Source organism: Scyliorhinus canicula, chromosome 8 (genome assembly GCF_902713615.1).
Source record: "Scyliorhinus canicula chromosome 8, sScyCan1.1, whole genome shotgun sequence".
Lineage (NCBI taxonomy): Eukaryota > Metazoa > Chordata > Chondrichthyes > Carcharhiniformes > Scyliorhinidae > Scyliorhinus > Scyliorhinus canicula.
The window spans coordinates 179344747-179362152 of record NC_052153.1 but is presented as its reverse complement, the minus strand read 5'-3'; the positions used below and the strand labels follow the sequence as shown (position 1 = coordinate 179362152).

At 45.1% G+C, this 17406-nt stretch overlaps 1 protein-coding gene across 2 annotated transcripts in view; it reads right to left on the bottom strand.

The window, feature by feature from the left end:
• The window catches only part of glra3 (glycine receptor, alpha 3), a 291131-nt gene that overhangs the window by 190272 nt on the left and 83453 nt on the right, over positions 1–17406 (bottom strand). For both annotated transcript variants that reach the window (XM_038805770.1, XM_038805771.1), the window contains exon 2: positions 15939–16066. In XM_038805770.1, the coding sequence (XP_038661698.1) occupies positions 15939–16066 (128 nt within the window). The remainder of the gene's footprint in view (positions 1–15938; positions 16067–17406) is intronic.

Here is a 17406-nt window from a genome sequence, read left to right as displayed (position 1 = left end):
TGGTGTCCTTTAGGAAAGGCTGCCGGCGTGATCCGGCCTAGACGCGACGCCAATCCAGCCTAACATCAATGTAGTTGATGCTCAATTACGGCCACCACAGCCCCCCCCCAACCCCCTCTGCCACCGAAGTAGCCCTGCAAGCTACGAAGAATGAGTAATAAATGCCAGATATTCCAGTGTGTTCACGTCCTGGCCATGCAACCCAGTGGCATTTCAGAAAATGGCAGCAATTTTGCAATTTGGGCAAAGGCCTGTGGTAGTACAGGGCATCAGGATACCGTTCGCTAAAAAAAAGTGTTAATGGCAGTCCCCAGAGAGGACAAAAGAGGTGAAAGGTCAAACAACAGGGAAACTAACATCAGAGGATGAATTGTGGGTGTGGGGGGAGGGGAAGGGGAAGCAAAGAGGAGAAAGGTGAAGGAAAGGTGGATAAGATTTGGGGGGCAAAATTAAATGTATATTGATGCACCATCAATTGGACTCGAGTCGTAGTGAAGTTCCAAACAACAGGCTTTAATACGCTAGATGTGAGCCAGGCAGTGGTCGTACAGAGAAAGGCCGACTGCCAGCCAACACGAGCTCTTATACCCCACCTTGTAGGCAGAGCTACCAAACTCTCAGCCACAACCAATTGGCAGAGGGGCACATGACTTGCCTGGGCCAATGGGCAGTGAGGCTGCTGTACCAATGGCAGCTTGGTTCTCCGGTAATATGATCTCTCTCGCCACACTACCAGATATATTAAGAAAGAAAGAAATTGTAAAAGACAGTTAAGATGAAATAAAATAATAAAATAAATAAAATAAAATTGCTTATTGTCACAAGTAGGCTTCAAATGAAGTTACTGTGAAAAGCCCCTAGTCGCCACGTTCCGGCGCCTGTTCGGGAAGGCTGGTACGGGAATTGAACCGTGCTGCTGGCTGCCTTGGTCTGCTTTCAAAGCCAGCGATTTAGCCGTGTGCTAAACCAACAAATGGGTCGAGGTGGGGCTGATCATCTGAAGTTGTTGAATTCGATGTTCAGGCCGGAAGGCTGTAGCGTGCCTAACCGGAAGGTGAGATGTTGTTCCTCCAGTTTGCGTTGCGCTTCACTGGAACATTGCAGCAGGCCAAGAACAGATATGTGGGCATGGGAGCAGGGTCTTTTGTTAAAATGGCAAGCAACAGGAAGGTCAGGATCCTGAATGCGCACAGACCGAAGATGCTCAGCAAAGCGATCACCCAGTCTGCGCTTGGTCTCTCCGATATAGAGAAGACCACATTGGGAGCAGCGAATGCAGTAGACCAAATTGGAAGAGATGCAAGTGAAACGCTGCTTAACCTGGAATGTGTGTTTTGGGCCTGGGATGTTAAGCATGGAAGAGGTAAAGGGGCAGGTGTTACACCTTCTGCGATTGCATGGGAAGGTGCCATGGGTGATGTGAGAGGTACTGGGTATGGTGGAGGAGTGGATTAGATTGTCTCGGAGGGAACGGTCTCTGCGGAATGCTGACAGAGGGAGTGAAGGGAAGATGTGTTTGGTGGTGGCATCACGCTGGAGTTGGCGAAAATGGCGGAGGATTATGCTTTGCATATGGAGGCTGGTGGGATGAAATGTGAGAATGATGGGGACTCTATCCTTGTTCTAGGAGGGAGTGGAGGGGGCGAGGGTAGTGGCGCGGGAGATGGATCGCACACTGTTGAGGGCCCTGTCCACAACTGTAGGTGGGAAATCACAATCGAGGAAGAAGGAACACATTTTCGAAGCACCATTTTGGAAAGTGGCATCGTCGGAATCCTGATGTCCGGATACTCACAAGAAAACTGTATCGAGGCTAGGAAATAGAATCTATTGCGCTTTGCCTTTTGGCATTTACTGAATGATTAGTTTTGACCTTCACTGTTTCAAAAGCTTCAATATTACCATTGCATCAGCTAAACAAATTCATCTGAAAGCAATAATGCTAATCCAATAAACATTGCACTGAACACGATGAGGCAGTCATGTGTGGACAGGAAAACGGAACTGCCATCTTAGATTGAATGATTTTGATCATTCTATTTTTTTTCTTTTGTCTGCATTTTCCTCTCCTTCTCTCCATTTTAGTTCTGTTCACTTTATCGCTGTGCCCCACTTCCACTGGCAAGAAAGGATTACAGTACATGTGAACAATATCACTTCTAATCCTTTCACTTCTGTGCCTGCCATCTGGCATTGTGCGCTCCTGTCAGAAGATGTTACTCTGGATAAGTAATGCACAAGATGACCTTAATTTTGACAGAAAAATGTGTACTGGTACACTGTGTTTGCTGCTCACCTCGATACCGGGGAGACCAATGCACATTGGTTGGTCGATTTGCGGAATATCTCTGTATGTCTGCATGCGTGAGTCAGAGCTTCTGGTCATCGGACATGTCAATTCTCCCTTCCACTCTGACCTGTTGGTCCTTGGCGTCCGGAACTATTCTAGCGAAGCACCTGATCTTTATTTCCCTTTTTTGTAATATAAATTTAGAGTACCCAATTATTTTTTTTCCAATTAATAATAATAATCTTTATTGTCACAAGTATGCTTACATCAACACTTCAATGATGTTCCTGTGAAAAGCCCCCAGTCGCCACACTCGGGCACCTGTTCGGGTACACAGAGGAAGAATTCAGAATGTGCAAATTACCCAACAGCACGTCTTTCGGGACTTGTGGAAGGAAACCGGAGCACCCGGAGGAAACCCACGCAGACACGGGGAGAATGTGCAAACTCTACACTGACAATGATCCGGGGCCGGGATCGAACCCGGGTCCTCTGCGCCCAAGGCAGCAGTGCTAACCACTACGCCACTGTGCCAACACCTGATCTTTCTTTCCAGACTCAACACTGAGTTCAACAAAATCAGATCAGAAACACAATTCCCATTTCTCAGGCAGCAGCCATTGGCCTTGATTCCTCTGTTTCAATTAACACCCCCTCGAGACCCATCTTCTGTTTCTTTACTTAACCCGTTATCATTTCCCTTTTGTCTTCCACCATCCTTTGTCATTTAATCTCTTCTGTCTTCCACCCTGTCACTGACCTTCCTTTCCATTTTATTTATCCTCTTTTCATTTTCTGACTTTCTGTTTGTAACAGGTTACCAACCGGTTCCAGCTGGTCACGTTCTGATGAAAGGTTCTCCACCTGAACTGTTTTTTCTGTCCATAGATTCTGCCCAACCTGCTGAGCATCCAGCTTCTCTGTTTTTATTTGTGAACAGTGAGAGTCTTTGAGCGTGCAGAACTTAACAGAGGTTGGGCTTGTTCTCCTTGGAGCAGAGTTGAGATTTGAGAGAATTGTTCAAAATCATAGAACATAGAACAGTACAGCATAGTACAGGCCCTTCGGCCCACGATGTTGTGCCAAGCACGTATCCTAATCTCAGACCAACCTAACCTGCACCCCTTCAATTTACTGCTGTCCATGTGCCTGTCCAAGAGTCGCTTAAATTTTCCAAATGACTCTGACATGGCATGAAGGATGTATATAAAGGAGAAATGCTGTTCCCAGAGTTAGGAGAGTCAATCACCAGAGGATGCAGATATAAACTGATTGGCATGACAACAAATGTTTTACACAGCTAGTTGATGTGTTTTGCAATACACTGCCTGAAAGAGTAATAGGGAAACATTTTCAGGGTCAGTAAAAGAGCAGGGGAGTGGTCTATCGCAAAGGGGACAATACGCCGAATGATCACCTTTATTGATTTTTGGGATCAGGGATTCAGTGAATGGGAGATGGCAAGTGGCAGCCCTTATCCCAGCACTCTGTAACCCTTTTAGGCAGTGTATTGCAAAACACATCAACTAGCTGTATACTGTAGTTATTACTGTGCTTACCATCACCTCTCTATTCTAATCCCATTTCCCAGCACTTGGTCCGTAGCCTTGATCGCTGTGACATTTCAAGTGCTCATCTAAATGCTTCTTACATGTTGGGAGGGTTCCCGCCTTTTCCATCCTTTCAGGCCGTGAGTTCCAGATTCACACTTCCCTCAGGGTGAAGATGTTTCTCTTCAAATCCCCTCTAAATCTCCTGCCCATTATTAAAATCTACCCATCCAAAACGAAAACGAGAATAGCAACTGAAAAATTAAAAATTAAAATCACTTATTGTCACAAGTAGGCTTCAATGAAGTTACTGTGAAAAGCCCCTAGTCACCACATTCCGGCGCCTGTTCGGGGAGGCTGGTACGGGAATCGAACCGTGCTGCTGGCCTGCCTTGGTCTGCTTTAAAAGCTAGCGATTTAGCCCAGTGTGCTAAACCATCTTTGGTACAGCAATTTGCACATTTTTCGGACACCCAAAGTATTGCACGACCAAAAAGCACGTTTGAATTGTCATCACTAGTCATATAACATAGTGTGCACAGAGTAGGATCGGACAAGCAGTCAATGGGAAGGATTCTCAGTTTAGGAGACCATGTTCTCTCAGCAGAGCCGAATTGTAATTGATTGGCACTCCCAGCGATTCCCAATCCTCAGGCATGCAAAATTTGCATGGTGAGGATTGCGAAATATTCCTTCGGGAATCCCACTGTTGGGCTCACGTTTTGAGTCTGTGGCCTGCTAACGAGGTCCTGCGGCTGGGTCCGTCCCCCCCACATTACAATTCAGCCCCCCCCCCCCCCCAAAGGGCAATTCAGTCTCCCACCCCCGGAATGCAATTTAACACACCACCCCATGTACAGTGGTGACCTGACCATGCCCCTCCAGCACTTACCTCCCAACCAGAGACCCCCTAAATTAGGAGATCCCCAGATACCCCCAAAATAAACAGACCCCCTAAATAAAGAGACTCCCCTGAATAAAGAGACCGACCCCTCACAGACCTCCCAGAAGAGAGATCTCTGTCAGGAAGCCCCCAGAAGAGAGATCCCTGTCTGAAAGCTAGAAAGCAGTCTAAACAGAGACAGTGAAAATAAAATGGCTGCTTTAACACTGTGCAATACACCTGCTGAATCAGTCAGGGGAAGCAGCACCTGTCAATTCCTGAAAAGAGAAAACAATCAGCTGGGTTTAAACCCCCTCTAAAGGCCATCGATTCATTTCCCCCTGATATTGATTTTACTAGGCTGTGATTGACAATGGTTATAAGCAGCAAGCTTTGATTGACAGCTCCTGGGCCACTTCAAACAGAGGTGAATGCTTTCCAGTAATCTCCCTTCATGGTTGAGTGACTTTGAAGTGGTCAGCTGTGAAACTACCAGCACTTAATTCCAAACTGATCCAGGAGATGTTAATCAAAACTAGACATTTATAAATATTCAGTTAGTTTCACTGCTGACCACTTGAAAGTTACTCAACTGAGGATAAAGATGAATGAAACAATGCTCACATCTGGAGTGTGTGTGGAAGCTGTCAATCACAGTCAAGTATCAAGGAGAAATGAATGAAAGGCTTGCAGATCAAAGGTCTGAGGGGGCTTAAACACAGATGACTGTTTTTTTCTTTTCAGGACATGCTGCTTCCTCTGTCTGAGCCAACAGGTGTATTGCCCTGGTAAGTGTTAAAGCAGTGATTTGTTTTCACTACATCTGCCTGGACTGCTGTCTAGCTTCCAGACTGGGGTCTCTCTTCTGGGGTGGGTTTCCTAACACATATCTTTGTTTGGGGGGGGGGGGGGGCTTCCTGACAAAGGCCTTTCTTCTGGGAGTGGGTCTCTTTATTTAGTGGGTCTCTGTGGGGAGTCTCTTTAGTTAGGGGGTCTGTGGAGGGGAGGGAGGGTTCTTTAATTAGGGAATCTCTAGGGGGGGGGTAGTGATGGGGGTTCTGGTGAGGTGGGCAGGCCTTGCATTGTATGGGAGAAGGTGACCATCTGATGGACTTTGGGGGCAACTCCCACAAAGAGCTACCCCCTTGGCCCACCGCAAGGTTCACAGCACCAAATACACACTTGTCAGGACCAGCACCAATTCCCGCCCACATGATTCCCGGCCCAGAAGTCCGGAGAGCAGAAGGACCTGGGGAATATGGTGCCCGGCCCGATAATCGGATGCAAATGACTCTTGATGACCCATTTGCATTCTCTGATGTGGGGCACAAACTTCGATCCTGACACCAGCAGGGGGGCTGGAGCATTGGAAACGAGTCAGCGCCCGACACCAATCTCATTTTCTTCCCAACGCTAGATTCTCTGCCACATCAGGAATTCCGCTACTGGCGGCGTGAGTAGGAGAATCCAGCCCAATGAGAGCATTTACCAGGGAATCTGCTTCTGCTGTCATTAGTCATGAGATAATTGTTCGCTCAAACAGTGGGAGAACTCCCTGATCTTCTTCAAATAATGCCATGACATCGCTTGTGAAAGGCAGGTGCCTCTGTCTACAGCATGTTCTGGCATCGTGTAATATTTTTCTGAACAAAAAAAGACATTCAAGGCAATTAGAGAGGAAATATTTCTTCTGTTGACATGGGTTGTGACCAAACCCAGGTTTAAAAAGGGGAGGGGGGGGAGGACAGGGATTGGTACGTAGCTTCTTACTGGATTTTAAGGCTGGAAAGAAATGTGGGATTTTTTCATGGACATGCTGCACAGTGAGATCAACAAGAGTCTGAATTAGAATGTCCTGCTGCGAGCTCACTGTGTAACTGGGACAGCTCCACTAATCCACCCTTGGCAGTTCAATACACTGACCCGATTAAGGTTCTGATTCATAGTATAACTGAACCATAAATGTAATCCTTCAGAAGTATTCTACTGCCACAATACTATTGAATTTATCAAGACCTGTACATCCACATTCATTAGATACGGAATCAGGCTTTCCATCATCTCTCGAGTGAGGGCTGTACCAAAAACAAAAAAAACAGCACAACGTAAATTTACCCTGGACTCGGCCTTGTTGCCATGGTGAACACTGACTGAGGTGGTCTGTAAAATTCAATAATTGCTTTCAGATACAAACACTGGTGCTGCTCTGTATTTATCACAATCAAATTCCTTTTTCTACAGTTTTATGCAGGCGTAACCTATTAAAATATTTTTTTCCTCAACATCCCTGTGTACAGTATTTTGCGTGAAAGGATAGCTGCATCGCTGTAAGTAGTGATTTGTAATTTGCGATTCGGAGGTCTTTCGTGGGCTGCACAAGTTTTATTTTGCCAGTTACCGATAGCAATGGAAGCCACTGGCCCTGATACACCACTAACACCAGACTTCCTGTACCATTAATTACAAGAGTGTGCAGCATGGACGAGTCAACGTTTCATGCATTTTGGTCAAGTTCCTTTTGGACCCAACAGAGGTCAAATGCTGGCATTGCACCTTCCAGACAAGGCTAACAGATGCATGGGGACACCTCCACCTACAACCAAGTCACACAGTACCTTGACTTGGAATGATACCGGCTGTTCCTTCCCTGGCAAGCAGGTCAGAGTCTTGGAACTCCCTCAATAACAGCATTGTGGGTGCAGCGAAAACCATACAGATATCAGTGCTTCAAGGCGATGGCTCCCGACAGTCTTCTCAAGTACAAATATGGACAGGCAATAAATGCAGATCTTTCTGTCATTGTTCAAATCTCATGAACAATTTTTGAAGAAGAAAACTGGATGGGCCTGTTTCCACACTATAGCGTTTAGTATCAAGAGATAACAGATGGGATAGGCTCATGCTGGTTTAGCGCAGGAGCTGATTTAGCACAGTGGGCTAAACAGCTGGCTTGTAATGCAGAACAAGGCCAGCAGCACGGGTTCAATTCCCGCCTCCTCGAACAGGCGTCAGAATGTGGCAACTCGGGGCTTTTCACAGTAACTTCATTGAAGCCTACTTGTGACAATAAGCAATTATTATAAGACCATAAGACCATAAGACATAGGAGCGGAAGTAAGGCCATTCGGCCCATCAAGTCCACTCCACCATTCAATCATGGTTGATTTCAACTCCATTTACCCGCTCTCTCCCCATAGCCCTTAATTCCTCGAGAAATCAAGAATTTATCAATTTCTGTCTCAAAGACACTCAATGTCCCGGCCTCCACCGCCCTCTGTGGCAATGAATTCCACAGACCTACCACTCTCTGGCTGAAGAAATTTCTCCTCATCTCTGTTCTAAAGTGACTCCCTTTTATTCTAAGGCTGTGCTCCCGCGTCCTAGTCTCCCCTGCTAATGGGAACAACTTCCCTACGTCCATCCTATCCAAGCCATTCATTATCTTGTAAGTTTCTATTAGATCTCCCCTCAACCTCCTAAACTCCAATGAATATAATCCCACGATCCTCAGACGTTCATCGTATGTTAGGCCTACCATTCCTGGGATCATCCGTGTGAATCTCCGCTGGACCCGCTCCAGTTTAATAATAATAATATTATTATTAATTAATATTATTAATAATAATATAATATTATTATATTAATAATAATAATTATTATTATTAATGCAGGACACAGACGAAGATGTACGACTGACATCAGTCTGTCATGTGTTGGGTACAAGAGAGAGAGGTTATAATCATGCCGAGAAGCAACGTGCCCACTCTGTAACCTGCTTCTATTCATTACTAATAAATAGCTGTTAAGTAGATGTCAGAGTATGTCTACAGTCTGTCCAAGAACCAAGTCTCATGCCTGCAATATAAGGTACAAAGACCCATCTCAGAACATGGTGGCAGCCTTGGAGATTTTGATGTAAAAAACTAATTGGTATTATCAAAGGAATAGTAACCTTTGAAAGCAGCTTGGACTTGACCCCTCCCTGTGCAGTTAGATATCTTGACTTCCTCATCAACAGACCGCAATCTGTCAGGATAGGCAACAACACCTTCTCCACAATAGCCCTCAACACCGGAGCCTCAACCATGTGTGCTCAGTCCTCGACTGTACTCCCTAAATGCACATGACTGTGTGGCGAGATTTTACTCCAATTCGATCTATAAGTTTGTGGATAATACGACTGTGATGGGTCGTATCTCAAACAACAACAAATCAGACTACAGAAGGTAGATAGATCACTTGGTTGCATGGTGTACCAAAAACAACCTCTCTCTAAATGTCAGCAAAACCAAGGAACTGATCATCGACTTCAGGAAGCGTAGCATGACACACATCCCTGTCTACATCAATGGCAGCGAAGTGGAGATTGTCGATAGCTTTACGTTCCTGGGGGTCACCAACAATCTATCCTGGTCCAGTCACGTTGATGCACCAGTCAAGAAAGCCCAACAACAGCTCTGCTTCACACGGAAACGAAAGAAATTCGGCGTGTATGCATCGAATCTCACAAACGTCTACAGATGTGCCATAGAGGGCATCCTATCTGGCTGCATCACAGCTTGGGTATGGCAACTGCTCAGCCCAAGATCACAAGAAACTGCAGAGTGTGGTGAACTCAGCCCAATGCATCACACAAGCCTGCCACCCTCACATTGATTCTGTCTACACCTCCCACTGCCTCAGGAAGGCAGACAGCATTGTCAGAGACCCCTCCCACTCAGGCTTTGCCCTCTTCCAGACCCTTCCATCAGGCAGAAGGCACAGAAGTCTGAAGGCCCGCAAATCCAGACATAGGAACTGCTCCTTCCCCACAACTTCTTCCCCACAGCTACTAGACTCCTCAACGACTCTCCCTTGGACTGATCTGTTCCCTATAAGAACACTATTCATGATGACCTATGCTGCCCTTGCTCATGTATTTGCTTTGTTTGGCCCTTGTTCCGCACTGTAACCAATCACTATTTGTCGATGTAGTTTGTCGATTATTCTTTTTATCTACTGTGTACGTATTGTGTATGTTCCCTTGGCCGCAGAAAAATACTTTTCACAGTACTTCGGTACGTGTGACAATAAATCAATCAATCAATCATGCTCAGAAAAAAATCATCAGACAAAGGAGACACACTGGGGAGAGGCATCGATGACCATGCCTGGTCAGCAGCCTCTGTCTTTGCCCCACTCCCTTGCCTTGAGGGCCCACAGAGAAGTTTGTTTTGTTTATTATGGAAACACCGTTTTCTCCAATATCGAGCAACATAAAACCATTAGACAATAAGACAAAGGAGCAGCAGTAGGCAATTCGGCCCATCGAGCCTGCTCCTCCAGTCAATGAAACATGATTAATCTGATGTAATAAACCTCAACTCCACTTTCCTGCCTTATCCCCATAACCCTAGATTCCCTCACTGATGGAAAATGCGTCTCCCTCAGCATTGAATACACTTAATGACCCAGCCTCTACAGCCCTCCGCGGTAAATAATTTCACAGATTCGCTGCCCTCTGAGAGAAGAAATTCCTCCTCATCTCGGTCTTAAATGGATGACTCCTTACTCTGGGGCCTTCAGGAGATGGAGCAAAAGCTTGAAGTCATTCCCTTTCTTTGTGCAATAGATCCAGGAGCAGATGCTATTCTCCTAAGGCAGGTTGGCTCTGTGCATATGTGCAGTTAGTTATTTTCCTTTTTTAAAAAGGGGATCCTGCACCTGCGCTGAAGAAGAAACGAAACAAAAACAGTGCGTAAGGGAGGGTCAGGTGCCCCATTCCTAAATGCCAAAGACAATTAGGGATGGGTAATAAACACTGGCCGAGGCAGTGATGCCCACATCTCATGAATGAAGTTTTAAAGAATTACACCAGGAGGCACAGAAGAAGTTGGACATGAGAGTGGGAGCTGCAGGAGGCAGACTGCTCAAAAAGAAGGAAGAAAGTTTTAAAAGGCTAAGGATTGAGACAGAAGAAAGCTGCAGGAAGACAGTGCAATCAATCAATCAGTGCAATAAAGGACAGGAATCTGAACAAGGTCCTCTTCAGCAAAGATAAAGTAAAGTGCAGAGGAAAGGCTCAGAATTAAAGGGACAGAGCTGCAGGAAGCAGCCTTAAAGTGGGCTTGTGAGAAGCCATAACATCTAAAGAGATAGTTAAACTATGCGGCTGTAAAGCAGTGGTATTCTGTTGGAACGGCTGAGTATCAGAGTGAGTGTATGGAAAATAAAGCTTGCAATCCAGAGGAGAGCAACACTGGAAGGAGAGTTTGAAATCCTGGAGATAGATGCTTGTGGAAATCATCCAAATGGAAGCGTCATTTGGGAGAAATTTCCATGGCAATTGCTTCAGGTGTATAGATTTGGGACATTTGGGTGAAAGACAAAATTCAGTAAGACTGGTTGGCTTACAGTATGTCGAGCTTCTGGGGGCAGTTGATGAGATATCCATAGCATCTGCTTAGTTTCAGAGTGTTGTTTCTCCCAACACAGATAACCTATTGTTATACATGGGCTATGTATATACTGTGACTATGAGAATAAAATACAGATTTTGTAACTTACGTTGTCCTTATGAATCTGTATATATCTGTAAAGGAACAGTTGATGGTGGAGGAATAGTGTAATATAGTTCACCCTTTCTTGTCTAAAGATGTTTTCATAGTTTGTTAAAATATTATCAGCCGACTCCTGTGACTCTGTTCAGTAGTCATCCTCCGCATTTCTAAACAAAAAAATAAAGCTGGGATCTATCAAGCCAGGTTCCACCCTGGGGCCTGACTTATCCAACAGTAACATCAACTGGGCCATAACATACTTTTAATTTTGATGCTGGAGCTGCTGTTGACATATCAGCAGATTAACTTGACTGACTTCAACCAATAACCTTTCATCCGTTCAACATTAAGTTACAAGGTCCAGGCAGCAACCTTCCAATAAAAGGCAGGGTTACAGTTTCTCTCATCTACAAAGGGCCGACAGATCATGGATTCTCTCTATGTTAATAATCATCAATGTACATTCAGTGGTGATGTTGACATACTTCTCGGAATCCTCGGAAAACCAGATGTGCCCATCATTTGTGTGATTCACTAGCTTTCATGCAACAATCTTCAACCTTTTATTTAGAAGCAGTGGAAATTCAGCCTTCCGACGCTAAGGAAGTTTATATCCTCAGCAGTGAGTTTGTTTCTTTCAAAAAAGACACCATCCACTAAACCCAAAGGAGTTCTGCATCTCTCAATTTTACACACATTAAGGCCAGAGGTGGAAGGTACAAAAGGTACTGCAACAAACAGTGACCACTTCCATGATGACCTCCTGAGCTTGAATTGGCTCTTCCTGGAAAATACTGAGCAGGACCTCCTGGACTTGAATTTGCTCTTCCGAGAGAATATTGAGCAGTATTGAGGTCCTAAAGATTTGTCTTTTCCATAGATGGAGGCATCGTATGAAGTCTCTGCTGTCAATTTAGAGGAGTCGGCAGTGTCTTTCATCGCTGATTAGCATTCAGATCTTAGTTCGACTGAATCTTTTCTTTTATTCTTTCAGGGAATGTGGGCGTCGCAGGCTGGGCCAGAATTTATTGCCTAGCTCTAACTGCCCTTCAGTCAACTGAGTCACATGTAGGCCAAACCAGGTAAAGGCAGCATATTTCCTTCCCTGAAGGACATTAGTGAACCCAGATAGGGTTTTACGACAATCAACAATGGTTTCATGGTCATCATTTTAATTCCAGACTTTTATTGAATTCAAATTTCACCATCTGCAGTGGTGGGATTTGAACCTGGGTCCCCAAATCATTACTCTGGGTCTCTGGTTTACTAGTCCTATGACAATACCACTATGCCACTGCCTTCCCAACACTGCCTTCCCTGCATCTACCAATGTATTTCCTACTTTAACTTCTGTTGTCCCGGAAGAGTCTTCCACAAAGGGTGCTTCGCCTAAGTCCAGATCAGAGACCATCGAGGAACACAGTGCCAAAGAGCTGGTACCTTCCGGGGTGAAAATCAATTGGCACTCATATTTCAGTTCCAGCTGAAAGTCCTCTTCCCTCTAGAGCTGGAGGACATCTGCAGAATCCTGTACAGCAATCGTGCCCCAGAATTGATTGCAGGAAATGAGTCTGATTACAGGAAGTGAAGCTTTATAGCCTCCATATCCTCAGCAATTCTTCCTATTGCTCGTTGGGCAGCACGGTAGCATTGTGGATAGCACAATCGCTTCACAGCTCCAGGGTCCCAGGTTCGATTCCGGCTTGGGTCACTGGCTGTGCGGAGTCTGCACAACCTCCCCGTGTGTTGGGTGGGGTTACTGGGTTATGGGGATAGGGTGGAGGTGTTAACCTTGGGTAGGGTGCTCTTTCCAGGAGCCGGTGCAGACTCGATGGGCTGAATGGCCTCCTTCTGCACTGTAAATTCTATGTCTATGTCTAATGGAGCAACATAGAAATAAAAAAAATAAAGGAACGATGTGGTCAAAACGACGCGTGTTAATTATTTTGAAGTATATGGCCAGAAGGCATGACCTCAGAGTAAGGAGTCATCCATCCAAGACAGAGATGAGGAGGAATATTTTCTCTCACAGCATAGTGGACCTGTGAAATTCTTTACCTCAGAGGGCTGTGGAGGCTGGGTCATTAAGTATGTTCAAGGCTGAGATAGACATGTTTAATCAGTAAGAGAATCAAGTGTTATGGGGATAGAAACATAGAAAATAGGAGCAGGAGGAGGCCATTCAGCCCTTCAAGCCTGCTGTGCCATTCGTTATGATCATGGTTGATCATCAAACTCCGCTTCCCAGCGATACAGACAGCAATGCTGTTAAAGTGTTGTCTCATTCTACAGATCATGATGTCCTTCTGGATGCAGAAGGAAGCCTTCATGTCTACAAGACTTCTTCCCTGAGGGCCATGAATATGGTGGGGGAATGCAACCTCCAGGACTGTGACATGGGGAGGGGAGTAGTAGGAGTTGGAGTTAGTTGGAATCGATAGTAGTGAAAGAACTGTTGCAGAAATATTATGTAAGTAGTTAAAGATATAGATTCATGGTATTACAAAAGTAGAATAGTATAGTTGGGGTGAGATTAAGCATAAAGGTGAGCATAAAGGTAAACCAGGGGCTGGTTTAGCTCACTCAGCTAAATCGCTGGCTTTTAAAGCAGACCAAGCAGGCCAGCAGCACGGTTCGATTCCCGTACCAGCCTCCCCGGACAGGCGCCGGAATGTGGCGACTAGGGGCTTTTCACAGTAACTTCATTGAAGCTTACTCGTGACAATAAGCGATTTTCATTTTTCATCATGAATGGCATTGATGATAATTTACCACTGGCACTAGTCAGTGTTGACTCTTGACAGAGATAGCTTGGAATCATGCCTACGAGCCATGTGCCCACTCTCTAACCTGTTTAGATTTATTACAGAATCACAGAATTGTTCTGGCACAGGTGGCTGCTTTTTGGCACAAAAGTACAAGTGAAGGAAAAGCTGATGGAATCTTATCATCTATCGTGAGGTGAATCGATTACAAAAGTAGGGATATTATGCATCAGTTGCACAGGGAATTGTTGAGACCACATCTGGGTTACTGTGTACATTATTGGCCTCTCTATTTAAGGAAAAATGCAAATATGTTGGAAATATTTCAGAGAATGTTTACTATACTAACACCAGGAATGGGCAGCTTGTCTGATGAGGTAAACTTGGGCGAGGTTAGGTTTGTATCCACGAGTATTTAGAAGAGTAAGACGCAGCTTGGTCAAAATATTTGAGATACAGGGCAGCACAATAGCTAGCACAATAGCTAACAGCGCCTCACGGCGCTGAGATCCCAGGTTCGATCCCGGCTCTGGGTCACTGTCCGTGTGGAGTTTGCACATTCTCCCCGTGTTTGCGTGGGTTTCGCCCCCACAACCCAAAGATGTGCCGGGTAGGTGGATTGGCCACGCTAAATTGCCCCCTAAATGGACAAAATTAATTGGGTACTCTAAATTTTAAAAAACATTTAAGATAGTGAGGTGCCTTGACAGGGTGGATGTGAAGGGGATGCCTCCTTTTGGTGGAGAATCTAGAACTAGGGTCACTGTTTAAAAATAAAGGGTCATTCATTTAAGATGGAGACGAGGATACTTTTTTTTCAGAGGGTGATGAGTCCCTGGAACTCTCTTTTTCAAAAGGCAGTGGGAGCAGAGTCTTTGAATATTTCAAAGGCAGTGCTGGATAGATTCCTGACTAACAAGGGGGTGAAAGGTTATCGGGGGCATGAATGCAGGGTTGATGTTAAAACCAGATCAGCAATGATCACATGAAAAGGCAGAGCAGACTGGAGGGGCCGAGTGGCCTACTCCTGCTTCTAATTCGTATGATGTTTGCATGTTCTGTCGTGTTTATTTTCTGAACACATTTATAACTTAGTGATTTTCTCTCGCGTATTTAACTAAAAGAAAAATGCCCACTGATGCAGGAGATCTGAAATTTAAAAAAGAATAAGTGCTGAAAAAGCTCAGCAGGTCCAGAAGCATCTGTGGAGAGAGAAGTAGATCCAATAGGCGAAATTTTCCCTCCAGGTCTTCTGACACTTTGTCAATAAAAAGCAGGGAGGCATGTTTTGCTCGTCACTCTGTCGAAGCAGGGAGGCTTGTTTTGCTCATCACTTAGTCCTGAAGAAGTCATGTGGACTTGAAAGGTTAACTCTGTCTCTGTCGGTTAGCACTGCTGCCTCACGGCGCCGAGGTCCCAGGTTCGATCCTGGCTCTGGGTCACTATCCATGTGGCGCTTGTTCATTCTCCCTGTGTTTGCGTGGGTTTTGCCCCCACAACCTAAAAGATGTGCAGGGTAGGTGGATTGGTCAGGCTAAATTGCCCCTTAATTGGAAAAAAATGAATTGGGTACTCTAACTTTTTTTTAAAACTCTGTATCGGTCCTCACACATGCTGCCATCCCCGGTGCATGTTTAACTGTATTTCTGGGGTGATCTCTCCCTTTATATGGTATCTAAGCTAAAAGTCTGATATCTTATCTGCCGACCTTTTCATTTTAGGTGAACTCTTATTTTCCCCATAGCCTTGGGAGCACATCAATCACTGTTAATTGGATAGGGCTCCGCCAAAAGATTGTTTCCAAGATTCCGTGAGTTTCCTGATGTCAGGGTCCCAACCCACAAACAAAAATTCAACCCCATGGTCTCTCAAATCTACTTCTGAAGAGCCTTTTCCCTCAGTGCCATGTACCTTTAAAATTGGGCCGAATTCTTGCATCGTATCCTGATGTCCTTCCCATCAATTTGTCCAGGAAGTCGGAAGGAGACATGGCTGGTGTATGTGATCTGGAACCTTCTATTTCTTTAGTGGTCACCAAGCTGAAAGCAAAAACACAACATGATATGAAAGGACACAGGTGATAATGTACAAAAATACGATAAATGCCAATGTCTGAAGAGCGAAGGGGTTTTGAAAATACACTAGGTGAAATTAGTTGAACTGCTGGCAGGTATGTTGGCCAGTAAGGTTCAAATTTGAAGCATCAACAAATATAGATTTGTTTCTTTTTGATTAACAGGATTCCCAGAAGTGGGTGCGCATGTCTTATCCAGATCGTTACGTATCTAGGTGCAGCTGACTGTACAGGCAATGAGGAGCATAAATTAAGAAAGAAAAACCTTGCATTTGTAGAGGGCCTAACATCACCTTGGGCTGTGTCAAAACATTTTACAGCCAATGAAGTACTTCTGATGTATAGTCACTGTTATCATATGAAAACAATAGAGTTCAGCTGAAAGCTCAGATAGTTAAAGTAGCACAATGCAGATCAGGACAGTCCCAGATTCGATCCCGAGTCTGTGCTGAGTTTAGTGTTAATTTGAAACAAGGTGGCAGTAGGGTTGATGCAATTTATCTCGGTGCCATGAAATTCTTGAACCGAAAATAGGGCTACTTTCCAGCTCCTAATTGTTCTTGACTCATGGAATTGCTACAGTGCAGAAGGAGGCCAATTAGCCAATTGCGTCTGTACCGACCCTTCGAAAGACCACCCTGCCCAGGCCCAATCCCCACCTTATCCCTGTAACCCACCCAAACTCGACACACTTCGGAGCAACTTTAGCATGGCCAATCCACCTAGCCTGCACATCTTTGGACTGTGGGAGGATCACCCGGACGAAACCCATGCAGACATTGGGAGTACGTGCAAAATCCACACAGTGGGCCGAGGCCGGAATTGAACCCGGATCCCTGGTGCTGATGTCCAGGTTGGGTGGTGTCACATGGAGAGGGAGGTGGAGTGGGGATAGGTGGGGTACTCTTTCGGAGGCCAAATGGCCTCCTTCTGCACTGCAGAGAGTCAATGGACTCAGAGTCAGAGAGTCAGTCCAGTTTTGGATTGGATTGGATTTGTTTATTGTCACGTGTACTGAGGTACAGTGAAAAGTATTGTTCTGCGTATAGACCAGACCGATCATTCCACACATGGAAATAAAATATAGGGTACACATAAATACACAATGTGAATGCATAGACACAAGTATCGGGTGAAGCATGCAGAACTGCAGTACTACTCGGTATTCGAATTAAGTTTGAAGAGGTGAGTATTGTGGTAACAGATGTAGGAAGAGGATCTGTGTGAGAGAGCTCGCACAGCTCTAAAAATCTATGTATGAAAGCGATGTTCGACTCATGCACCTAATAATATAGAAATGTGGGT